The 27,500-nt window shown below is 40.0% G+C and overlaps 1 protein-coding gene across 9 annotated transcripts in view; it reads right to left on the bottom strand.

Annotated features, from left to right (window-relative positions):
* LOC122801731 (homocysteine S-methyltransferase 1-like) overlaps nucleotides 1–27,500 on the bottom strand; it is a 638,040-nt gene that overhangs the window by 525,223 nt on the left and 85,317 nt on the right. For all 9 annotated transcript variants that reach the window (XM_044071256.1, XM_044071255.1, XM_044071254.1 and 6 more), the window contains one exon: nucleotides 1,186–1,358. In XM_044071256.1, coding sequence (XP_043927191.1) covers nucleotides 1,186–1,358 — 173 coding nt within the window. The remainder of the gene's footprint in view (nucleotides 1–1,185; nucleotides 1,359–27,500) is intronic.

Genomic DNA, 27,500 nt, shown 5'->3' with positions numbered 1-27,500 from the left:
TGTTACAGTTGGAAAAAGATAAAGAAATATGATTTTAAATCAAAATGCAAAACAGTCTATATTTACTAACACATTGTTGGCTGAAGTTCAGTAGTACCAAATCATCCAGAAACTCCTCAATATGATCCTTCAAGATTTAAGTACAAATCACCTACCAAACCATGCATGAAAGTTTTCCTATGAAGTGGGACAGGAAGGACAAAAATATGCCTTCATTATGGCCAAATAAACGCTAACTACTAAAGAAGTCCCATTCACACACTTGCAAGTGCACACCCCACGCAGCAAAATGTGGAGTTTGTGACAGACACTGTCATGCTTCAGTTTCTAAAGAAACCACAAAAAACTGCTCATAATGTAGAAAAGCACATCTGTTACAGGAAATATGCTCATTTATTGGCGGTACTAGGCCCTGCTTCCTTCTGCACCAGTACAGTAATAATGTTATTTCAAATACTGTATGTGAATAGCTTGCAGATTCAACATGGACTTATCTGAAAGACACACACACACACACACACATATATATATATATATATATATAGAGAGAGAGAGAGAGAGAGAGAGACACACACACACACACACACATATATATATATATATATATATATATATATATATGTATATATATATATATATATATATATATATAAATATATATAAATATATATATATATATATATATATAAATGCATGAGAAAGTATGCAGAAGCCACTTCCCCAAAAGAATACATGGCAGAGGAGGAGGATGGCTTTAAGCAGGACATTGGCTACTAATACTAGCTGCTTCACAAGGTAAGGCATCAAGCACAATCACTGCTTACTCCTTCACCTACCTTGTAGCAGCTCATCATGAAGACAATGAAAATACAGATGCTAGACAGTGTATACACAAGTATATGAACATTCTAAGCTTCAGAATACCAAAGCCCCTTCTTGCTTTCTCATTATTTTGCTCCAAGAAACACTGGTTCTTCAGGCAGTCCAAAAATCGATACAATGTTTGCATACTATGAAAGTGTTGAACTTTATTTGGACTTCATTTACTAACACAGTTGCAATCCATTCCACTAACCAGTGGTTTATTTTTGACAATACACCTAAGTCGGTCTAATAATGCATTTTCTTTTTATATTGCTTGATCTACATATTAAAACATTTTGAGGATGCTAAGCAAAAAGTTACCTTTACTTTTGCAGTTCAGAGAGAACTTTTCTACAGCTTTCTTAGCAAGTGTCACTCCAGACTGTATAACCTCTACAGCTTGCTGTACATTCAGTTCCAGATGCTTCATAAAACCTTCAACTGTTGCTTGATAAGTAGCTGTGGTAATAATATCTGCACCACTGCAGAGATACCTAAAAAGGGAGTTTCATTTCTGTTAATGCAGACATAGGCTACATTTTTGCAAATAATTATTAGGTGTACAGTAAACTCTCAGTTACGCGGAACTCAAGAACCTGCACTCTCAAGTAACCAGCAAAAAAATCGTAGAAATACAGGACAATTTTCATGTGTTGCACTTTCTGTCCCCCACACATCTTACATTTTTAGAGTTTTAAAACAGAAGATGGGAATAAACTCCCTGTCTCCCCAACATGAGAACAAGTAAAACCAAACAAATAGTATATGGTACGGTATTAGTCAGGCCTATTTTTAATAGCAACTTTCAAGCGACTAGAAATTACAGTCATCAGGCATCTAACAATCCCCACGGGTGCTGGTTAACTGAGAGTTTATTATATTCCAGTCATATCCTTCTGGTAATATACCTACACAAGAAAACAATTACTTTTATCCACTAACCAGTCATAACATATTTTTCATCCACTGCAATCCATTCACAGTTGTTTGGTGACAACAGCATACCTTTCTAAGGAAGGAAATGACAGAAGCCATGTTAGTAAAGCCTTAGCAAAAGCAATGGGAAGTGGAAATACATTATCTACACTATCACAAAAAAATCCACTAGAATGTAAATCCTCTTTATTACAGTTAAGTGCTTTTGTCCTTAAAATATAGATTACGTCATAACTAAAAGCATACAGCAAAATGAAAGACAATAATTCTGCCAAAGTGATTTAGCCTTCAGCAATACAAAAAAAAATGAAAATTAACATGATAAAGTAAATAAAGGCAAACTAAACAATAAAGCACAGATAAATGATGAAAAGAATATAACAATTTGAAATATTTTACTGTAAAACAGGGAGCCAAAACAATCCTGAAGGGTCTTAATTTCAAAAGACACTTTATATTATTATTGACACATGATATATATAATCTTCCTGCAATCTAAACTGCCAATGCAGTTCACAAGCCTCTAGCTTACTTTCATAATTGCTACCTCTGTAGTCCAGCCTTACATAATGTACAACAAAAGAAAGGGTTGAATTCATGATATTATAAACTACGCTTGTAATATTTCTTTTTTTACTGTACATGTGTTCATATATCTTCAATCACCTGTTAAACATACTGCAACATAAACCACACCAGTAGATAAACAATTATGGTGATATCTACTATAGATGCCCTGTTAATACACAGCAAAATTCAAGAAAGTGCCACTATTCAAGTATCTACAGGATGGACACTTAACCACAGTGGTAAGTTTCCATGGAATTAGTATGACTGTAGACAGTTCACCTGGTTCAAATAAGTGTTTTACATTCAAACTTTTCTTATTAAGACAACTTTTATTTGCTTTTTGTTTCCCCACAAAGTCTGTCACTCCTCAGTCCCCATCCAACTGACCCATTTGCGCTCCATCATAGGGGATGAGAGTCGACCAGGAGGGGGCATCAGTAGACAGCCAGGGAGCTGGTTTGACCTGGAAAAGTACAGAGGAGGAAACATGCCGTAGACTGTAGTGAGGGGCAGCCCCTCACTTTCAGAAGGGGCATTTCCTTTTTGGCTACCCACCCAACCCCTTGAAGCATGAGTGGTGGTTTCTTCAGTCTCTACCTGGGAAACTGTGCCACTGGTGTGCCCCATCAATGTGTGTAATCCTCCCTGCTTACCTGGAGAGATGAGCAGGGCAGGCCCCAACATTTCTCCCCTTCTGAACATGGCTGCTGCAGCACTGGGACCACTAAATGAACCAAAGTTAGGACCCCATCCTGTACACAACAGAGCCAAACTTTTAATAGCAAAATTTGGCACCGACACAAACACTGCAAAATGTTCACTGTTTCCTAAAACAACTTTCCGGGTGTTGGATACAATGTTCTTTTTTTGAACACTGTTATTAAATTATCACTTAAGACACAGGCAAGCATAATTTAACACAAAAGAAAACAAACCACATTAACATTGTACATTATACATCACATACCTTTTCATTCTTTGTAACAATCATCAGTCCAACATTACATAAATCGCTGAATTCCCTTAAACCTCACTCCTCCTGAACATTAGTCTGCATGTACTGTTCCAAAAATTTCCATTTATTTCTATGTAATTTGCTCCTTTTTTCTAAAGTTCCTTATTCCAGTCCTTTTATCTGTTTTATAAGAGTTGGTTTGGATTTTGATTTTCTAGTATTTTTTGGCAGCCAACAGAATTAAACTTAATAAGACCTTATTATGTCTAGGCAGTTCAGATCCTGTGCTCCAGCTCAAAATAATCATTTCCTTAGTTACAGCCATTTGCTCACACAATATTTCTGACGGGGTACTAGGGTACTTTGTAGGGAATTTTAAAATCTGCCAACTCATTACAATCTCACAACATATGTTCCTAGTTATCTCTTTCTTCCCCAACACACCTCCAACAATTGCTAACTACCTGAGGAAAAATTATTTGATATCTGCTTGGGGTATACAAATACCTATGCAAACACTTCCAAGCAAAGATCCTAAATCTTCTCGATTTTGTTGCATACTTGTGAGCCATACATAAGTCCTCTTACTTTTCTTTTGTAAATTGCTTTTCCAGTTTTGGATACAGTATTCTTGATATAATAACTATCCACAGAACTGGTTGAAGCCAAGCTAGTACTGGACTGCTTGACTAATTTTACTTTGAGAGGGTTATAATCTTTTGTATCCCCCCTTATAAAAAGTTGACTTTCCCATTTCAAGACATAGAGTTCATACATGTGCAGAATATGGGTGAAGTTCTGATTTCTACTAAAAAATATTATAACATCATCTGACTCAGCTAGGCTATTTTTAATACTGCCAACATTTATGTATACACCCTGACTGAAAATACGTCAGTTATGCCTTATTACATGTCCTCTTTAGATGGAGCGACAAACAACCTTTCCCATTTACTCAGGCTGCATTAGGTGATGGCTATATGAGACAGCCTGATTCAAAACTGAAAGAATGCAAAGTGACTTATGCAGAAGTGCAGCTAGCTTAATCAGTGCCCTGTGCTGGTACCATAAACCACTACCCACATCTTAGCTTTTCAAGTGAAGAGCAAAAAGAAAATGAAAGCACCTTACTGCTTCACTGTATTAAGCCAAATGCTACATTGTAGTGATTGGTTATTGCAGTTAGATCTGCCTCCATCCACTTCAGCCACTCAGGTCCCAGTTCTGTGCCCTGCCCCTGACCCTCCTTCAACACATTAAAAAATTATTTCTTCTTTTAAACTGTTTATACCCTGCCTGCAAGGAGCTGTATGGCACTCAGGTTTTAGTTACAAGAAATAAAGAGAGTTTTTTTTGTTTTGTTTTACTTTTAAACTGTAGCAAACTACTTACTACACTGTATTAGACCACACACGGAGTTCTACAGTGCTCAGATTTGACCACAAATGCAATACCGACTTTTAAAAGCTGGCATTGCCTTAAAGAAAGATCGGGATCAGCTGAATGTGCCCCTAACACTTTGTGCCCTGGGCAATTGCCCATCTTTCCCCACCCTAGCTGGACTTCTGGATGGGACTGTGAGCCTAGGAGGAAACTTAATTAAATACATCAGCCAGCCTGAAGGATGGTAAGTATTTTTGAAGTTAATAGTATGTGCATGTGCGCTCACTTGCATGTGGATGCAGTGGGGCTATACAGGATTGCACTGCATGTGACTGAAAGCAATAAGCTGAAGTACATCACTGTGGCTGTTGATTATGTATTTAGTCATTCATCTGATCACAGGCATCTGACTCGTATTTAGTCAATAAAGCATCTGTCGTTGCTGAACATATGTGTATCTTCTGTATATATAAGGGGGTTGAAGTAAATTGCTGTAGCTATTGATTTTATTTATTATAGTTAAACATCTGAGGTTTACAGATTAAAAAAAAAGTGGTTACAATTTCTGTGTGGAGGCTGCCTGTGGATGAAAGTGACTAAATCTGCTATCATTTCCTCGTGTTTAAAATAGTCATTATTCTGGTGTTTCGCAACTAATGGATTTTTGATATGAACAAGCTGGAATACTGTACTGTGGCTGATGTTTATACAAAACAAAGTTGAAATGCATTATAGTGGCCATTTTTATCATAATTAGACATCTAAGGTACACACAGTCAACAATATGGCTGTAACTGCTCGGTACATGAACTGCCTGTGGATGAAAGTGACTGCTGTCATATGCTCAAGTTAAACAGCCATTAATGTTACTTTGAAAGACTAGTGTGAATTTAAGTGAAGTAAAATGGAATTATTAACTGTAATGTCTGAATGTTTGTGTGAAACTAACTTGAAATACATTACTTGGCCATTATTTTAGTTTTAAAACAGACATCTGAGGTGCACACAGTCACCAAAGTGGCTTTAATTGCTAGGTAAAGTGTCTGCTTGTAGTTGAAAATGAGTGGCACTGCTGTTATGACCAAATTTAACAGTCCTTAACCTGTCAGACATTTGAGGAGTGTACAGTCAATACAATGGCTGCAATTGAGGGGGTATGGCTGCATCTGTGGATAAAAGTGACCTACTACTCCTGCTGTTTGATCACAGTTAAACAGTCACTAATATGGCCTGTCAGGAGCAGTTTCACACAAAGCAATGTAATTGCTGTAATCATGCAAAATGATCACTTCTATGGCTTACCAATGAGCATGTGTACATGGGGTTTCTGTTTATCTAAAAATAACAAGCTGTAAATAATTTATTTCACTTTCTGTGACAGCATTGGAAATAAGTGTCTATTTTTCACAGGCTGGGCAGGAAGAGTGTTGAAGTAACTAATCGTTGTCCCATTTGTGCAATGTGTAGCAGTGCCATTTAATAGCACTTGACTATCTCATTGATTTTTTGGTTTGGTTCCTTATACAGGGAGTGCACACATCCTTTGTGTCTCTAGGTGGGCTTTATGTCCAGGTGCTTTGGTTTCCTCCAATAATCCAAAGATATGCCATAAGTGAACTCACATTCCTCGAATTTGCTTGTAGGTAAGCAGGCAGAGTGCACACTCACAGCTTGTGAAAGACCTGGCTTGTTAGGGGCACAGAGTCTGCATGTCTGAAAAAATGATATCAGTTTTGTCTGTGGATAAACACACAGTTGAGAGGCACATACATAATAGCGGTATGAAAAATAGTTCAAATGTAATAATAGTTTTAAAATAAGGCATAAATGCATCAAACACCATGACCTTCAGAGTTTCTGGGGTCTTGAGGCCCCCAGCTGTGTAAGAACTTTGACACATGCTTAATGGGGGGATTCAACCTTTAATTTCTACTGTGGGCCCCACCTAGTCTAAACCAGCCCTGCTCAGATCTGTGCACAGAAGATCAGTATCTCATGAGAGGCCCGTGTGATCATTATTTCTTTAACTTTCCTCAGAGGAGTGCACAGGAGGTCATTATAGCCTGTCTAGGGGCAATGAACTGTCCAAGTGCAACAAACTTGAAATACATTACTGTGACGCTTTTTCACTTTCCTCAAAATCAAACTCCAGGGGTATATACATGTGGCTATCTTTTAGAGACAGAAGTGTGGAGGCACAATGTGTATACACATTTGACAGCAACAAATTGAAATATATTACTGTAGGCATTTGTTACCTCATTTACAGCCCAGTTTAACATCCTAGCTGTACAAAGAAGGTGTCTACCATTTGGGAGTACAGGTGAAGAGCCATGTCATGTATATGCATGACAACAACAATTTGAAATATATGACTTTGGCTATTTGTTCTTTTACTTTCATCCAAATCTAACACTAGAGAGGTACACAGAAGGTGACCATTTTTTTTGGGGGGTGGGCACTACTCATAGATGTAGTTTGTGTACCCTCTCAAGGATTCACTATTCCACTTTACTGGGAACTACTCTTTTTGTCAATTTTCAACATTAAGCTTTGACAACAATACAGTTCCTCCTTGAAGGAAAAAAGAAAATTTCTTTATTTGCTGTTGATTTTTGTTAAGGTTATCATTTGATCAGAATGTCAGATAAAAGCTCTAAAATGCACCTTAGAGCATCTAGAACCCTAACTTATTTCAAATAGTTCAACACAGTTATTACAGTGTTGTATTGGCTGGTTAAGATGTTTTGAAATGATAGAGGAAAATTCTGAAAACTAAGACAGAATGTGATAAAAAATATGAAGAAAGCAATTTCTCTGGATAGTATGTGGAGACCAGCATTCTGGAAAATTAGTGAGTACTGAGGTGATGTGCTGAGATTAGACCCAGTTGGCAGCAGAGGAAACACCATGGAGTCATCTATCAGGGGCTCCATTTTATCTAAGTTTTGCCCTGTTGATAACAATCAGACTTTTGTGCTTATTATCCTGGGAGACTGTGACAGAACTGGAGGCCCACTCACTGACCCAATGATGTAGCTCTTCCCTGCCAGGGATCCTGCCTGTGGGGGTGATGACACCTAGGACATCAAGTTGCTAGCATCAACTTCTTAGTAAAATCAGTTTTTACTTGTGCAACTTTAACAGGAGACTTATCTGGAAACAAACTGGGAATCATTTAGGATGCACTCTGTAAGGTCAATCTGGAGTTCATTAGGCAGACCTGGCTGGATGATAGCACTGATCTTAAAGCAGGGTAAAATCTGTGGTAAACTAGATATCTGCTATATTTCACTATTTAATATCAGCCAGGTAAATGCTTGCAGCATCGACTTTGGGTATGTCTCTGCAGCAGATATTAACTGTAGATCTCTCCTTGAGTACCATTCCTTTAGTTACCTGGGAGCATTTCTGTGAGTGTTTACAGAGCTTCTCATTCAACTAATGCACCCATGCTAATGTTTACGTGATTTGATGTCTGTGCAGATTATGAGACAATTGAGCTGGCCATTACATCTTATGATTTTCAGAGTTTCAACTTCACTCAGCTAGTTACTAAAGCTACCCATAAATATGAACAATCTTTGGGCCTGCTGTTCCAACCTGGTCTAGAAATAAGGGATCTGGTGGTGGAACAAATCCCATTGTGTAAATATTATCTGGCCCATGACAGTCCTGGGCTTCCACAGGTTATGCTACCCAATACTGTGCTGCTGAAATACAGGTATCTAGAGAATAACAATGGTGGTATTTTACTGCATATATTGGACAACTTTTTAATGGAACAGTGCCAAAGATGCAGACTCGATTGTTACTACCTATTCCAGGTCTACTCTGCCACATGAGTTATGACTTGACTATGAGCTCCAAGAGATGTGGAGGCTAGTCCAATCATTGGGAGCATTACCAGATGAGAACATGCCTATGAAGACAAACCTAGTTTTGATGCTCATACCAGACAGTACTGTCATGTAAGAAAATGTGTATGTACAGTAAAAATGAGAACCCAGAAACTCTGAAGTAATGGATTTAAGTTGGCAAAGTGCAATGCATAATACTGACTTTAACAGAAGCACAAAATAAATCAGGAGAGGGGGAAGCCCCTTGGACTTCCCACATTCCTGCATTTTTAAATATAACAACTGCAATATCCTGTAACCTTGGGTTGAGGAGAAACTTCCTTAGGCTCATAGGTTCTTACTAGGCAGGCGGACTGGGTAACCAATACAGCCTAGCCAGGCAAACCAGACAGCATTTATTTGGAGGATTTGCCAACCTCTCATTGACAGCCATACTGCTTACCCCAGGAGAAAATATATGGGTATCCAGCCAATCACCAAGGCAGAACATGAAGGAGGCCAATGTCTTACATTGTTGGATATGCAAGGGGAGCTTGCTCCATAGAGGAGATTCTTTGGATGAGGAATCTATCTCACCAAGAGGTCTTGTTTATGTTACAATGACGTCTGAGGTCTTTGTAGCAAGGGTTTTCTGTACTACCAGTAAATCTGAAGTAGATGAGGTCCATTACTAAAACAAGATTTTTCATAGCCCTGAATTTGCAGGAGCGATCACTATGTAGGATCTGATATGAGACAGAGAAAAGTGAAAAGATTTTTAATCTCTCTGGGTAGCTAAAGAACCTAGTTGTTTGATTTTTTTTCTCTGGATAGAAAATATTTTGGTTCTAACTGAGGAAAAAGCAGTACATTAAGTGGTTGGCCTGATGACGAAAGGGAAATAAGACATCCTTAGGCCTGAAGGATATACACTTGGTAATTAATTGAGCAAGGTAGAAGAATTTTTGAACTAGAACAGAAACAAGATGATGACTGAAGGACAGTTCAGTTTCTATGAAGATGCTTAGATCTTTAATAACTATGTCGGTCTTAAGTTGCATTCTGTTTATGTAGTAATGAGTAGGACAAATATGTTTCTCATAAGCAAGTACATTCATTTTTTGGCATTAAGCTTAAACATTCTGTTAGACTAACCTTTGAGTACAGGCTTAGGACTGCTGCTAACAAATCTCATACAGAAATAAAACCAGATGCTGTGCATATAACACTCAAGTATAACAGGACAAATAAAATGGAAGTTAAAGTCTAAACATGATTAAGAATAATTTAGAGCCAATAGAAAGAGTGAAAAGTATTGCCAATATTGTGAGGAAGTCAATACACCAAGTGTTGGTTCTAGGAAGCCCACTTTGGATGATGTGAGTACCTCTCAGAGAATCTATAGCAACACTCAGTAAACAATGAGATAAGTGACTAATTATTTACCCTGGGTACCATAAGGCTAGAACAGAACTAGAAAGCCGAGAAGTTGCCAACTGACTACCACCTGGCTACTGAAAGTAGTCATCTTACTGCAGCTATACATTGTGATGAATCAATGCCCTTTGCTCCTTTTCTCACCAGAAGCAACCTGGTGCCTCTAATCCCAAGGTGGTTCCTAAGAAGACTGTCAGAGACTATCCAACAATCAACAGTCTTGTCCCAGATGTTGTAGTGTTCTCTTGGTATATAACTTGGTAACTTGCTCAGTAGCTTAGCACAATAAAAAATGGCACTGTAAAATGGTTTAAAATTTAAGTGAAGAGATTCCCTCTGAAATGGCAAGCAAACCAAATGGGAAAGTCTCACATATGATACCCAGTCAGAGGCAGCTACAAATGAATGCCCTTAGGCTTCTTCTATTACCAGGGGGAAAAAGTGTAGGACTAATACCAAGCTGGTTCCTCAGAAGAAATTTGCAGGCTCTTCATTGATCTGCATTCTCATCCCAGACACTGCAGTGTGCATTCAATGGGTATGAAGATATGAAAAGGAGGGTAACTGAAGTTTTATCAGTTTATGGGGGATGAGCTTTCCAAACTGACCTTGCAGTGCAGACTAGTAAAATCAAATGAATGAAGACAAGGAAGAGCTTCTGAAGTCAAATTTACATAAGGGGTGGGAAATTCTAGACCCAGTGGGTTTAACAACACAACATGGAAAGGTGGATAAAGTGGGTGAAAATACAAAATAGTTGCAGATTTATCTGATGGGCCTCACAGATTAAACCCTGTCCTGCTCTTCTTACCATGAATAAAAATACTACTTCTTAGCTCCTCCAACAACTCAGTTAAGGTTAACCTTTTGGCAACCAAAGAACAGAAACATAAGAATATACTAGGCAAATGATGACAGGGACCATGAGAAGCCTAGCCATATACACCTTTAAGCAGACAAACTTAAAAGTTCTTGCAGTCTTTTTCAAGCACTTAATAATACTCACCTCTCTAATCGAGTAGTGCAGTACATGATAACCTGCTGTAAATTTGTGTCTACTCATCCAGTCATCAATACTAGCCTTAAGGTAGTCAATGTAGCACTTTGACCTGCAGTGGTAACTTATTCCATAGGCTAGGGATATGTTGAGCTAGGAACCTCTCTCCAGCAAGTCGTCTTTATGTTGGTGTAGATAACAAGACTCTCTGGACAGATACAGGTTCCTAACAAATATGTTTGATAACTGGCCTTAACCAAGAACTTTCTTTTACAACTCTGAAAAATTAATAGTTAAACAACAATGGCAAAGTTAAACAAATTTCAATAATGATAATGCAAACTATAAGCCAAGAGATCGAAAGCAATCACAGAGCAGCTTTAGCTAGCAGGCCTCAAAGAGTAAACCTTGTCCAGTTCAGCTTACCTTAAATAAAAATGCTACTTCTCAGCTCCTCCAACAGTTCAGCAAAAGTTAATCCGACGAGCACAATATAATTCAGCGAATGCAACATAAAGGTTTGATAAATGGCCCTGACCAAGAATCTGTATGGTTACATAATCTCAATGATTTTGTTGCCTACTTTTTGACTAAAATTCAAGCAGATTAAGAATTATCTACTTTTTTTCATTTCTTCAGAACTGAGTATGATAATATCCATGTATCTCAAGGCCTATTATTGATACAGTGATATTTCTGCAGCATATAATCATCTGGTTACACTGTTTCAGATGGTGCACTTCTGCTGTGCCAGCCTGCCTCACCACTCATACAGTTTCTTCATCCTCTCAGTGTGAAATAACCATGTCTTTTTGAAAGTTAAGGTTGCCAAGATCAGACAGCTCTACCCCCAGAGTGTATCCAGGTACACTGCAAACTGTCTAGTACGGACATCCTATCCTTTTATTTTGCACAGTATGGTTGCACCAGTTAAGATAAGCTTATCAATATTTCATCTTTGTGACATATCTACTTCACTAAGATTGGTTATTTTTCAGACTATTTTGTCTTCTCTAAAAATGGGTGGGGAGGAGGTGTTCCAACAGTATTAAAACAGGCTTTGATTACTCTTGTTCTCAAGAAGTCAGCTTTGGACCCCGAACATCTGGAAAACTACCACCCTGTCTTTATCTTTCCTTTTACAGGTAAGGTTATTGAGAATATGGTATACAGCTGTGCAGATGAATTACTATTTAGTATCTCATAACCCTTATGTCTCATATCAGTCTTGTTGTAGTTCTAGGCACAGTAATGAGACACACCCTTATATAGATTGACAGTGACCTCTTTGTGGCAAGAGAGCAAAAGTTACATTCTATCATCTGTTCCATGTCATAGCCAGGATACTATCGTTCTATGACCTATCTGACCCTAGTTTCACTAACAGCTTGGGGACTGGAAGTACTGAAGTAGGATGGGACATGAATGAGAAGGTGATGCCAACTCACCTGTCTCTGTGGGGGAGTGAGACAACATACTGGAGCTCCATCAATGGCACGGCTTCTGGTGAAGCCAAAAATGAATGACAGCAGGTGTCAGCTGGTGGTGTGGTGAGCAGGGCAATCAGCTCCTTAGCAAACATCTACATACGTACTGGCTCTGTGCAAGACTTCTTTTGTCAAGGGTGATAAATGCAGCATTTAATGGAAGTTTAATTCTTTAACTGCTGCATATCATTGGTGATTAGCTGTTTGCAGGCTACATTCTGTTCACTTATTTAATTTTGGCAGTCTTTGTTTTTCTTTTCTGAGTCTGGCAGACAATGAGGGAAGGGAATTTGTCCTTTTCCCCACTGTAGTGAAACCTCAGAAATGGTATATTTAAAGTTGCAGTGGTATGCAATGCAGCAGGGCAAGATGCTGTTTTATTTTATTTATATTTTTTATGTTGCACTGTAGATTCGATAGTTCAATGGAACCTGCTCAGTTCAGCTGGAAGAGGCGCAGATACAAAGGAAAGACAAGCACTCAAAAGTACAGTAGGTTTCTCACTACGATGAAGCCCTGAGTGTTAACTCTCTCTCTCTCTCTTCCTGTTAGCAAGGCTATATTCTATTTCAGTCCTCTTTGATCTTTTGGCTGTGTTTGACACTGTGAACCAAGGTATTCCGACTGAAATCATTTAATCATATTATGGTTTCATTGGTACTGAGCTCATCTGATTTGCCTCTTACCTTCCATGTATAGGACACCCTTTAAGGTAGTCATTCAAGGCAAAGGTATTTTTTTATCATCTATTTATTTATGTATTTATTTTTATTTTATATTTGTTGACCGGGCTAGTCTAGCTGGATACATACCCATTTTCAGCAGAGGCCCGGGGAGAAAAGCTCCATGCACAAATACATTAAGGCATTAAAAACTTAGAAAAAAAATGACTAGCTAAATTATACAGCATAACATGTAAAGAAAGTAAATGTTGTGAATACTGTACAGAGACATTAGAGTAGAATTTGGAGATAAACATGTCTTAATTCAATAGAGGGGTTACAAATACAATCAGGCAACAGTTAAACATAGTAATTAAGCATCAACATTCATTTGAGAGAAAAAAAAAACAATAAGTAAGAGAAAGAAAAATAGAGACTAGGAAGGACAATAGTGCAGGTAAGAAGGGGTTAGTAGTTGATAGTCAATGACTCTCAAGGTGGGGTATTTGTTATAAAGCATGAGAGGAGGGGAGGAGAAAAAGTGAAGAGTATTTTTCAATCAGGCTTTGAGCAGGGACAAAGTCATTGTCTTTTTAGGTAATGTCTGAGGTGTTTCTTAAAGAGTTGTGTAGATGAGAGAGAAGTGAGTGTATTTGGAAGCTTATTCCAGATTCTACTAACAACATTGGAAAAGAGTGAATCTCCTGCTTTGTTATTAGATATATTGTTGGCAATGTGTAACTTATTAGCTGAGCGTAGTGTTGTAAGATTTTTGTATGGGGAGATCAGATTAGATAGGATAGGGGTATTGGTGGGGTGGTGCAGAATTTTTTGTGCAATCAGCAGTTGATTGTATTGTAGTTGGTTTTGTAGTTCTAACCAATTGAGTTGTTGAAGGTTGAGACAGTGGTGGGTTCTACAAGGGGAGCCAGTGGCAAATCTAGTAATATTATTATAGCTAGTTTCCAGTTTAGAAAGATTAAGCTTAGATAGATTGGTATAAATGGCAGATGCATAGAACAAGGTAGAAGTAAGCTGAGTCTGGGCAATAGATTTCCTAGCTAGTGGGGTAAGGAAGGGTTTTATTCTATACAGGGAGCCTAGTTTTTTATTGATGGTTTTTATAGTATTGTTAACATGGACATCGAAGCTGAGGTTATGGTCAATAGTTATGCCGAGGAGACGAGCAGTAGAGTCAGGGGAAATACAAGTACCATTGTCAGAGGTAATGGTAAAGTGGATCTGTGGGGATTTTTGGGTGGGAGTAAAAAGTAAAAGTTTTGTTTTTTTGGGGTTAAGGAGGAGGCAACGTTGGGTAAACCATTTTTCTACTTTGTTAAATGCAGTTTGGGTAAGGGTCTGGAGCGAGGAGGAAGACTTGGCAGTACAGATAAGCGTAGAGTCATCAGCATATTGCATACAGGAAGTTTGAGGAAAAGCAGTGTGGAGATCATTAATGAAAATGGAAAAAAGAAGAGGTCCTACGATAGAGCCTTGGGGTACTCCAGTGTCCACTGGGAGGGGTGAGGATAGTTTATTGTCCCAGAGTACTGCTTGCTTTCTGTTTTCAAGATAGGATTTAAACCAAAGGATTGCTTGTTGGTCAAGATATTGGGCTTTTAGTGCATTGATAAGTAGGTTATGATTAACCATGTTGAAGGCTTTTGATAGATCGATAAATAGAGCAGATAAGAGAGAGTTGTTGTTTCAATTCTTGTTAATACAGTCAGTAAAAATTAGCAGGGCAGATGTAGTGCTATGAAAGGGCCTAAAACCGTGTTGGCAATTAGCAGGCAAGTTATTGTGGAGAAGGTGCTGAAGTAGTTGATGGTGGATACATTTTTCCATGATTTTAGCTAAAGGGGAGAGTAAAGCAATTGGACGGTAGTTGGAGATATCAGTGGATTTACCTCCTTTGTGTAAGGGGATTATATGGGAGATTTTCCATAAGGAAGGGATGTAACCTTCTGAGATAGTTCTGTTTATAAGGATAGAAAAGTACAGTTTTGTACCTACCATAAATGTAGATGTTCGAGGATCCACATTGCTGCAGTCCTAACTATTGGGTAGTCCACTGTCCAGTCGGCCCGAATACCAAAGTATATGGCTGACGTCGGTCAGGGCGCATTAGACTGACGTCAGTACGTCAGGGTACTAATGCGCATGACCGACGTCATATCCTCAGTCTTTTCTTGCCCCAGATGTCAGAAGACCCTGAAAAGATAAGGCCAAAAACCAAAAACTCCCAACATACCTGCACCAAAATATATATATATATATATATATATACAAAATATACAAAATTAGCAGAATATAACCTCACCTACACAACCACCCCTAAACACAGAGGGGAAGGAGGGAGGGTAAATTGGACTGCAGCAATGTGGATCCTCGAACATCTACATTTATGGTAGGTACAAAACTGTACTATGTTCTTCATTCCACATTGCTGCAGTCCTAACTATTGGGTAGAATCCCAAAGCAGAGGTAAGGGAGGCTGGCAAATCATAAGGAAGCAGGAACTGACAACATGCCCTGCAAAATAGCTGTGGCAAAACCAGCCCTAGACTTAGAGTAGAGAGGAAGGTGATAATGCTTAGAGAAAGTATGCACTGAACTCCAAGTAGCTGCCTCCAAAATATCCTTAGTTGCCACCCCCCTCAGAAATGCCGTTGAAGTGGCAGTAGCCCTAGTGGAATGAGGCCTAATCCCAGCTGGAATCTCCTTGCCATGATGGGAATAACAAAATGTAATGCAACACCCAATCCATCTAGAAATAGTTTGTTTTGACACAGGCTTGCCCTGAGAACTCAAAGCAAAAGAAACAAACAACTGCTGAGACTGCCTAAAATCCTTAGTCCTGCTCAAATAATAGCATAATTGCCTGTGTACATCTAAAGTATGCAAAATCTTTTCCCCTTTATTTTGGGGATCTGCATAAAAGTAGGCAAATGAATAGTTTGGTTTAAAGCCACACTAGAAACCACTTTAGGCATAAAGGAAGGATTAGTACGTAATGATACCCTATCCTTATGAAAAATCAAAAGGCTCAACCGCCATAAGGGCCTGTAACTCAGAAACCCTTCTTGCAGAAGTAATGGCCAACAAAAAAGCAGTCTTCCATGACAGGTATTTCAGTTCAGCAGTAGCTGCAGGCTCAAAAGGTTGTAGAGTAAGTTTCTCCAACACAAAATTGAGATCCCAAGCAGGAGTAGGAGCTCTACGTGGGGGTCTTATATTCTTTGCCCCTCTAAGAAATTGCTTGAACAAAGGATGTGAAAACAATGGTGGGTCACAATCATAGTGAGCTGAAATTGCTGCAGCATGAATCTTAATGGAAGAGAAAGACAAACCTTTGTCCAATAACTCAGTAAGATATTGAAGAGCCACACTCAAATTAGGCTCTGAAATCTCCAAATTCTTTGCTGCAGTCCAAAATAAAAATCTCTTCCATTTTTCTGCGTACACTTTCCTTGTACTAGGTCTTCTGGCTTCCATAATCACATTTAAAACTTGTTGAGGAAGTTGAGACCTGCTGTCTTTCAAAACATTATATGCCAGGCTGTTAGATGAAGAGAGTGAAGCTTGACATTGAGCAGGCGACCGTCCTTCTGAGACAACAGATGTGGAATCAAGGGTAAAGGCCATGGAGGCTTCTTTACCAGACTCCTCAGTAATGGGTACCAGTGCTGCGAGGCCAATCTGGAGCTATTAAAATCATCCTTGGCTTGTCTTGTCTGACCTTTAGAAGCACCTTTGGAAGAAGAGGCAGAGGTGGAAAGCATACACATGAAGATTTTTCCAACTGAAAGAAAGAGCATCCACTTTCCAAGCTGTGTGATGAAAACTCTTTGTGCAAAACTTTGGCAGCTGGTGGTTTAGTGGAGAAGCGAACAGATCTATGTCTGGAGTTCCCCAGGACACTGTCAACTTTTGAAATACATGAAGATCCAGTTTCCACTCGTGGGGATCCATGATTTGTCTGCTTAACACATCTGCTAAGGAGTTCTGTGCTCCCGCCAGAAACCTTGCCTGAAGAGTTAGTTGCAACCTGAGCGCAGTCTCCCATAAAATCATTGCTTGCCTGCACAATGGGTAAGAATGTGTTCCCCGTTGTTTGTTGATGTACCACATGACAGTTGTGTTGTCTGTTAGAATCAACACCTGCCCTGGAAGAAGTAACTCCTTGAAAGCCATTAATGCAAACTGGACTGCTAACATCTCCTTCATGTTGATATGTAGATGCTGTAGTCTGGCAGGCCACTTGTCTTGTATCCACTTTCCATTTAGAAGAGCTCCCCAAGCAATGTCTGAGGCATCTGTCGTTAGAATTTGACTCGCCTCTGGCCGGGTCACAGAGAGTCCCTTGTTTAGGTGACATTCCTGAGCCCACCACAAAAATTCCTTTTGAATGCAAGGTATTATTTGAATGACAGTGTCCAAATCCTGGCAGTGCTGTGTCCATACATTTTGAGATACCATTGTAGCTTCCTCATATGCAGTTTGGCATTGGGAAGCACCAGAATACAAGATGCCATGAACCCTAAGGCTTGAAGGACTGTCCTTGCAGTCAGCCCGGACTGAAGAGATAGTTGATGGAAATAACTGGAAAGATTCTTTTGTTTGTCCGGGGTTAAAAAGGCCATCTGGGCTGCTGTATTCAGTCTCACACCCAGAAAGCACATGTCTTGAGAGGGTACTAGACTGCACTTTATTTCGTTCACAGAATACCCTAGGCATCTTAGCACTGCTATGACATATTCCAAATGCTGTAGAAGGTCTTCCTGTTCTTGAGCCAGAATCAGGCAATCGTCCAAGTAAGGATAGATTTGAATTCCTTTTAGCCTGAAGTAAGCTATCACTGGAGCCAGAACCTTTGTGAATACTCTGGGCAGTAGATAAGCCAAAGGGCAATGCAGAGAACTGATAATGAGAATTTCCAGCTCGAAACGCAGATACTTTCTGCAACTTAGTCTTATAGGCACATGAAGGTAAGCTTCCTTGAGATCTAAAGTTACCATCCAGTGATCTTTGCCCAGCAGAGGTAAAAGCTGTTGTAACGTCAACATTTTGAACTTGGGAATGTCCAGATAAGTGTTGAGGATAGATAAATCCAAAATTGGTCTCCACGTGTTCCCCTTCTTTGGTACTAGGAACAGGCGAGAATAAAATCCTAGGCCCCTGTCTGGCACAGGAACTGGCTGAATGGCCCCTATTTGGAGTAACTGAGAAATTTGCTTGTGAGCCTCTTGTCTTTGTAGAGGAGGAATGTCTGGCATGCCTTTGAAAGGAGGCAAGGTATGGAAATAAAACCTGTAACCGTGGTGCATGATATCCAGAACCCATCTGTCTTGGGTAATTAAATCCCAATTTTCTTTGAAAAGAGACAGTCTTCCTCCCAACGGTGCTGCCAGGCGAGAATGAACTGGCAGCTGAAAAGGCAGGTCATTGGGTCTGCTTACGAAAGGACTGACCCCTGCCCTCACCAGAAGTCTGAGCAGGGGAACTCCCTGTTCTAGGCCTAAAAGAACCCTGAGTTCTGCCCCTACCACGTCTAGACCTACCCCTAGACTGGGAATCATAAGCAGGATAAGTCCATCCCTTAGCAGGCCAATTTCTACTGAACTTGGAGGCTGCACCTGCAAAAATCTTTAACAGTTTGCATAGACTTAGCCTTGTCCTCCATTTTCTTCAAAACTGCTTCTACAGGCGAACCAAACAACACATCAGACTGCAAGGGAGCATCCAAAATCCGTGTCTTAACATGCTCAGCTAAATTCTGATCTCTCAACCAGGCGTGCCTCGAAGAACAGAACCAGTGGCAGCCACCCTGGAGGAGGCCTGCACAGCATCAAAACCACATTGCAAGGAATGTTTACCCACCTGTTCAGACACATGAACTAAATCCTGCAACTCTTTACACTCAATACCTTCCGCCAGAGCATCCACCTTAGATTTCAACTGTGAAAGAAGATAATTCTGATATTTTAACATGTGAAACTGACAATTCAACGCCCTCATGGCTAAAGTGGAAGAAGTATACACTTTCTTTCCCCATCTATCCAAAGCCCTTGCCTCTTTATCAGGAGGGACAGGAGTTTTAACAACTGAGGCCTTCACACCTTTAGGCCCCTGAGAAACAGTTTCCGGGTCTGCCCTAGGACTCTTAAAAAGATACTTATGAGCCTCAGGCACCCTATAATACCTATCTGGTTTAACTGGGGCAGGAGGCAAAGAATCAGGATTGAGGGAAGCCTCTGCAAAAACATCTTCCACCACATTCAAAACAGGAGGTATAGCTAAAGGCCTATGCTGGGGTAAAAACAAGAATTCCCTAAGTCTTTTCCTGGAATCAGAGAAATCTTGACCTTCCCATTTAAAATGCTCCCTCATGGAATGCAGAGTCTCTGAAAATGAAAAATCCTCAGGAGGGGAAGCTGAAGGAGTAGAATCATCCACATCAGAATCAGAATAAGGAGGGTACTCCTGCAAGTCTTCAGCGAAGACTCAGAAGCCTCGAGCAATGCTCAAAACTCTCAAACTCAGGTTCCACCCTAGGCCTCTTATCAGGAGGGGCATAGAACCCTTATCATAGTAATCAAATCCTCTGCCATTTTAAGCATATGTTTCTTAGGCAAAGACCCTGAAGCACTAGGAGAAACCCCACTGAAGCAAAACTCGGCCTGCCCCTCAAAGCAGCCTTGGAAACAGAAGGGGAGGCTCTGACCACCTTAGGAAGAGAGGGAAGAACAGCCACCTGAGAAGCCCCTCAGCCTGGCCTACTTCCTGAGAGGAGACATCCTGTAACAGTAAAGTCTCTCCCTGAGACTCCAAAGAAACACCTGGCAAAACCTCCGGCTCCACTGAGCCCTCTAAAGAACCGACGTCTGGAACTGTCGGTTCTTCCACTCTAGGCTTTGCTGTTTTGTCCTTGCGTTTTTAGCGAAGCGGCGTCGGAGCATCCGACGGCATTTTATAATTACAACGCTTCCCAAACACTAACCTGGCACAGTCTAACCTTCTCTTAATAGTGCGTTTGTTAAATCTAGCACAAGAGCGGCATCCAACAACGCCGTGCTCAGTCCCTAAACAAGTTATACTCAAAGTATGGTAATCCCTATGAGGTATCTGTTTCCCACAAGAAATACAGTTATTCACTTTTTCTGACATCCGGTTAAATACTGAGGCAAGAAAAAACCAAAATATTCCCCAACGGGGTACTTAGCCAACTTTGATTCGGTCTGAAACTCTGGCTTCAGAAACTTTCAGAACGCCAACCTGCACTCAGAAAATTGCTTCTGCATCGGACCATGCGGCAAAAAGACTGAGGATATGGCGTCGGTCATGCGCATTAGTACCCTGACGTACTGGCGTCAGTCTAATGCGCCCTGACCGACGTCAGCCATATACTTTGGTATTCGGGCCGACTGGACAGCGGACTACCCAATAGTTAGGACTGCAGCAATGTGGAATTTAGAACATCAGGGTATGCGATGGCTTTAGCAGCTATTTGAAGGTATTCTGCTGGGAGACAGTCAGCAGCAGGGGTGCAGAGTTTAAGTTTTTGAAGGAGTTTGCAGATAAAGGTAGTTGGTACTGGTTGTAAATGAAGGGGGGGCAGAGAATTGTTGGTATGTTGTGTAGGAGTGGGGTGAGGGGGTGATAGTGTTTAGTAAGGGTTTGAATGGCTTCAATGAAGTAGTTGTTAAAAGCATTTGCTATTTGCAGAGGGTTGTTATGGGGGATAGAGCTGGGAGAAGGAGTTCTAGCCTGGCCTGGTTTGAGAAGTTTATTAATGCCAGACCAAAACTTTTGAGGATTTTTAGAGTTTGAATGTTGAAGATGGGAATAATAGTTCTTTTTATCTAAGATTATATCTTTTTTGACGGCATTTCTTAACTGTTTAAAGTAGAGGTGATCTGCTGGGCTTTTGGAGGTTCTCCATTTTGCCCAAATTTTGTTCCGTAGGAACATTTTTTCTTTGGTTTGTTTTGTAAGCCAAGGAGCTATTTTGGTCCTGACTCTGGAGGAGTGAATGGGAGCATGGCTATTTAGAATTTGAAGGAATGTAGAATTAAAGAAGGAGATAGATTCATCCAGATTGAGTAGTTTTAGTAATGACCAATTGCAGGCTTTTAGTTCATTGATAAAGTTCTCAGATTGGAAGTGTTTTATAGATCGACATTGATAAAATTGTTGTCTTTGGGGCTAGATTTCTTTTGCTTAACTATGTAGGTTAGAATATGGTCACTAATGTCATCTGGGAGAGATCCTGCCAAGTAAGTTTCAGGGTGACTATTAATTAGTATCCAGTCAAGAGTAGTTTCTTTAGTACTAGGCTTATGGATTCTAGTGGGGATATTTATTATTTGAGTGAAACCAAATAGATTTATATGGGTCTTAGGGTTGGAAGAATTGCATAAGGTCCAATCTATATTAAAATCTCCTAGTACTATTGTTTCTTGAGGAAGGTGGGTGGATAGGCTACTAAGTATGTTTTCTAGGGTGGTAATATTATTTCCTGGAGGGATATATGAACAGATTATATAGATTGATTTAGAGCTATTTATTTGGAGTTTAACAGTAAGGGTCTCAGCATTGGTATTTGAGGGTAGTGCTACATCACAGGGAGAAACAAGGAGTTCAGATTTGAACAAGATTGCTATGCCGCCGCCCTTTTTTGAAATGCGGTCACATCTAAGGATATTGTATCCAGATGGGATTATTTCTTGGTCATTAGTAATAGGTTTTAGCCAAGTTTCTGTAAGACAAAGAATGTTGAATGCATGGGCTTGAAGGAGAGCATGCAATTGGCTAATTTTGTTGTTGATACTATGAATATTAAGATGTGCTATTCTGAGGGAGTTATCTAATCTAGAAGAGGAGGAGGAAGCATTGTTATGCAATTGTTTTTGTAGATTGACATTTAGTGGGGATGGGCCAGGATTAGGATGAATGTCTCCACCTGTTAGTGGTGTTGGGCCAGGATTAGGATGAATGTCACCACCTGATAGAATGTTTTTGGATTGTATCAGAGAAGTTTTTAAGATTTTATTAAGTTTGGGTGAGGTTAACTTATTGGGGAGGTAAGTAACATGAGTACATCTATGGAACTTAGGATGCAGATAAGCTGAGGTAGAGGTAATGTTACAATGAGAGAGGCAGTTGGGAAGTAAGGTTGGGAGAGTTTGTAGATGGGACACTTTATGGGCCAGCACATAATGCTCATAGGCAGTGAGGGTATAGGTTAAGGTTAGAAATATAAATAATAAACAAGACAGAAAAAAGTATATAAGCAAAGGTTTATGTGAGTAGGCCATTTGGAATGGCAGAGTAAGGTTAATGTAAAGTCAAAGGTGGTTTAGAATATAGTTGAAGTGTAGGATAGGTTAATTGATATGGTATAGAAGGATAGTTAGAGTAGGTAGAGGGGTAGGAAGAATATAGTGATAGATGTAAGAGTAATGGTTATAGCTGCAGAGAATGGATAGAGGAGATGAGGGAGTGTGCTAAGCAGAGGAGTAAGAAGGAGAAGCTATAGAAGAGTAGGGTAGTTTAGTGCTGATAAGGTATAGAGATAAGGGGAGGAGTTTATAACTATTTAGTTGTGGTATTGTGATAGAAAGTATAGTGGGTGTGGTTTGTTAAGTATAACTGTAACAGCACTGGGGGTGGGTGGGAATTGGGGGTAGGGTAGGGGAGCAGAGTGAGCCCGTAAGGCGAACGGAGCGGGATACAGCAAGTAGTGAAGGAGACAATCAGTAAGCAGAGCAGCCCAGACACAGAAGATGAAGCAGGTAATTGGCTTCAAGCGGAGCAGGTATAGTTGTAGACCAAGGATAGAGAGAGGAAACAAAAATGCATACTAGTCTGCTAAGGGTAGACAGTGATAGGAGTAGAGGTTAGGGGCAGTGAAGGAGAAATATAAGGAGTGATTATGCAACAGGGTAAGGGAGGAGAAGCTGGAAAGAATAGTGTAAAGAGGCAAATTAGTACAGATGGAAGGGAGGTGAGGGTAAAGTCCTGGTTAGACTGCCACCTGGTGTTCAGTGGTTGTATAACAACAGGTGACAGAGGGCAGAAAAAACTAGTAGGGAAGGCTAAGGAAAGCAGTGAGTGAAGGAAAGAGATAGACAATACTGGACTTGGTGAGGACACTGGCTGCTAGCATTCCTGACTCAGGGGCCAAAGATAATTCAGTACAATTGCAAAATACAGCTGAGAGTAATTATCAGTAAGGGTCATGTCATAGGACGTACTTTGTAAAATACTGCACAGGCCATAGTAAGGTATTGGGACAGCACAGTAACTGGATCCAACTGGACACGGCTTGAAATTGTTGAGGGTATCCTTAATGGCCAGGTAGGTTCCTTAGTGCAGAGTAGTGGATGGGGGGTTTGTAAAATACTGCACAGGCCATAGTAAGGTATTGGGACAGCACAGTAACTGGATCCAACTGGACACGGCTTGAAATTGTTGAGGGTATCCTTAATGGCCAGGTAGGTTCCTTAGTGCACAGTAGTGGATGGGGGGTTTGTAAAATACTGCACAGGCCATAGTAAGGTATTAGGACAGCACAGTAACTGGATCCAACTGGACACGGCTTGAAATTGTTGAGGGTATCCTTAATGGCCAGGTCGGTTCCTTAGCGCAGAGTAGTGGATGGGGGGTTTGTAAAATACCACACAGGCCATAGTAAGGTATTGGGACAGCACAGTAACTGGATCCAACTGGACATGGCTTGAAATTGTTGAGGGTATCCTTAATGGCCAGGTAGGTTCCTTAGTGCAGAGTAGTGGATGGGGGGGTTTGTAAAATACTGCACAGGCCGTAGTAAGGTATTGGGACAGCACAGTAACTGGATCCAACTGGACATGGCTTGAAATTGTTGAGGGTATCCTTAATGGCCAGGTAGGTTCCTTAGTGCAGAGTAGTGGATGGGGGGTTTGTAAAATATTGCACAGGCCGTAGTAAGGTATTGGGACAGCACAGTAACTGGATCCAACTGGACACGGCTTGAAATTGTTGAGGGTATCCTTAATGGCCAGGTAGGTTCCTTAGTGCAGAGTAGTGGATGGGGGGGGTTGTAAAATACTGCACAGGCCGTAGTAAGGTATTGGGACAGCACAGTAACTGGATCCAACTGGACACGGCTTGAAATTGTTGAGGGTATCCTTAATAGCCAGGTAGGTTCCTTAGTGCAGAGTAGTGGATGGGGGGTTTGTAAAATACTGCACAGGCCGTAGTAAGGTATTGGGACAGCACAGTAACTGGATCCAACTGGACATGGCTTGAAATTGTTGAGGGTATCCTTAATGGCCAGGTAGGTTCCTTAGTGCAGAGTAGTAGATGGGGGGTTTGTAAAATACTGCACAGGCCGTGGTAAGGTATTGGGACAGCACAGTAACTGGATCCAACTGGACACGGCTTGAAATTGTTGAGGGTATCCTTAATGGCCAGGTAGGTTCCTTAGTGCAGAGTAGTGGATGGGGGGGTTTGTAAAATACTGCACAGGCCGTAGTAAGGTATTGGGACAGCACAGTAACTGGATCCAACTGGACACAGCTTGAAATTGTTGAGGGCATCCTTAATGGCCAGGTAGGTTCCTTAGTGCAGAGTAGTGGATGGGGGGAATTCAGATAGTAGGGACTGGGTCAGGAGCGCACAGCAGCCAAGTAAGATAGGAGATAGTAAAAAATATTAGCATCTATATGCTAATATTATTCAGCTTTACCTTTCCTTCACTGAAGAGTCTCTGACAGACCTTACCACGCTTGAAGACTGGTTGAAGTCAATCCTCCAATGCATGACTGAGGAGGAGATGAAACCCAACCTATCCAAAACTAAGGCAATACTGGTGCCATTGTCCACCCATCATCTATTCCTTTCCTTTCTTCCTTTATTACTGATGGCAGGAGCAGATTGAAATTTAAGGTCAGCTCCATGACTTTGGTGAGATTCATGACAACAGACTAACAGTGAAGGGCATACCTAAAAATGGTCAGTAGTGATCACAGTGCTCCCTGGTAAGCAAATGTAAAAGAAAAGAACTAAAATAAGACATTGGCCATGTGTCGGCTGACTTCAAGTCACAATGTTTTCATCTAAAGAAAATTTCCCAAATCTGGAAACTTATTCCATCCTTGAACCTTACAGCAGTGATCCATTCACTCATATCCTCTTTTTCTATTGCAATGCCCTTTACCTTGGGCTTTCAAATGAAGACCTAGCATAAATACAGAGGTGCATATTCAGTAAAATTACTGACCGATGGTTTACATTCTCATTTTAACATATTGTTGTGGTATTTGCACTAGCAGCCATGTTTGCTTAAGGTCCTTCGTCTTACCTTCCAAACCCTACACAACCTGGGTCCTGCTTATCTGAATGAACTTATGGCTCTCAGTGCTAAGCTATGCCCCTCACGTGTTACATGGAACCATACGTTTCCTATACGCTGGCTATGTCTCTCAAGCCATCAGGAAACAGATTGCTAGCTGCTCCAAGGCCTAAAGCAGAATATTTGGCAAGTTAACTTTTGCTTGTTTGGCACTGGTTCATCTGGAAAGAAGTAGCTATCTTAAATTATTTGGAAATGAAATACAACTTTGACATTTCCATTAAAAAGGCCCCTGATGTACCATATATTTAGAAGAACATTTTTAAATCCTAACTGGGGATTTACATTAGTTTTAATATTTTATCTTTGCTTAACCATATTTCATTTTTAGCCTTTCTGTATAAGATACTGAAAATTTCCACTGCTTTTATATTATTTCATTTACAATAAATGAATAAAACAATAACAATAATTTACACCGATATCTAAGGACACATGCATTGGGGTCCTAGGCATAACAGATTCAAATAAGCAAAGTATTCTTAACTGAAGAATATCTTGGTTACAGTTCAGCCATATTTTCTCTGGTGTACATGCAAAGCAGCATCTTCACAAAATGCCACCTTCTTCACATCTGGCTAACTCATTTCTGGGGATTTCTTTTTTCTTTCAAACAGCAGCTAATACTATCATGCAGAACAAGATAATAGCTAATTGTTTGATAACAAAGTCACATAATTCATGTATGCATAATTTATGAACCCTGTTTCCTTGTGCTTGCTTCCTTATTTATTCTTGACTAATGGCAGTCTCACACTCTGCACCAGTCACAAGTCTCTAATGCACCTTTATGGGGAAATCCTACTCACACCTAGAGCCACTAGCGAGTCTTACCCTTGACAGCAACTTATAGATGGTCATTGGCCATGAGATCTCTTATAAGGAAGTCACAGATGCTAGTTAAGGCTTCTGGATGAATTCACATAACCTCAACATGAAACTCTGAGCAAAAACCAGATCTTTTAGCAGAAGTAATAGGCTGGGAACAAGGTACATATGGCAGGCCCTTTTCAAAATGATGCCCTATATATGTTAACAATGAAAAAAAATGTAAATACTGAATACAAAAGAGTGAAGTACCACAACTGTGGCTAAATGGATCAAACTACAAAATGAATGCAGCCAGGCATATACCATATACACCACCGTATACACATTTTAGAAGTAATTTATGTTGTGTGTGTCAAATTCACATAATAAATCAATTTGAAAAGAAGGGAAACTGCAAACAACATAGAAGAGGTAGAGAAGTAATACAAGTTAAAGAAAATCACTTTTGGGTTAAAAGATAAACAAGAACAAGATGTAAATACAGCTGAAAATAATAGGCATTAACCATTAGGAAAGAAAAAGGTAAACACATTGTGCGGCAAACAGACAGGTCTACATTAATCAGAAAGTGAAGGTACTGATTATGAGACTAGAATAAAAAAAAATTAAAAGTTTTAGCACAAAATATATTTTATGATATAGCCACTGAACCTACAAGCAATTGTGGAAGATCATGAAAAATGGATAAGTATTACAGACACTTGGGTTTCCTCTGACTTTTATTATTTGTCTATCATGCATTAAAACTGACAATTTATCAGTTTAGCTGCCTTATGTTTCCCATAAAAATACATCTGTCAAGGGTCAAATAATGCAGCCTCAGCCCTTTATCTGTGACGGTGTACATGACGCATAAGAATATAATTACATAAAAATGTACTCTGCCTTAAATCTAATAAATGAATACTATACATCTTTGAATTATTTTTTCTTAATACAGTATTCACCAAATTAGATAACTGGGTCACATGTGTGTGCCCATAACTGTAGTCACTTTTAGTGGAGTGGCTAAATTATATAAAACTGAATGAGGGACTTGGGTGCTTATGTCTCCCCTGACCAAGATGGCACTGGTCATTTACAAGAAACACAGTTCCAAGGGATGAGTGTGCAACACGACAAAACTTTACTCATCCTTA

Source organism: Protopterus annectens, chromosome 5.part0 (genome assembly GCF_019279795.1).
Source record: "Protopterus annectens isolate FY-2018-M chromosome 5.part0, PAN1.0, whole genome shotgun sequence".
Lineage (NCBI taxonomy): Eukaryota > Metazoa > Chordata > Ceratodontiformes > Protopteridae > Protopterus > Protopterus annectens.
This window is presented reverse-complemented; position numbering and strand designations above follow the sequence as displayed.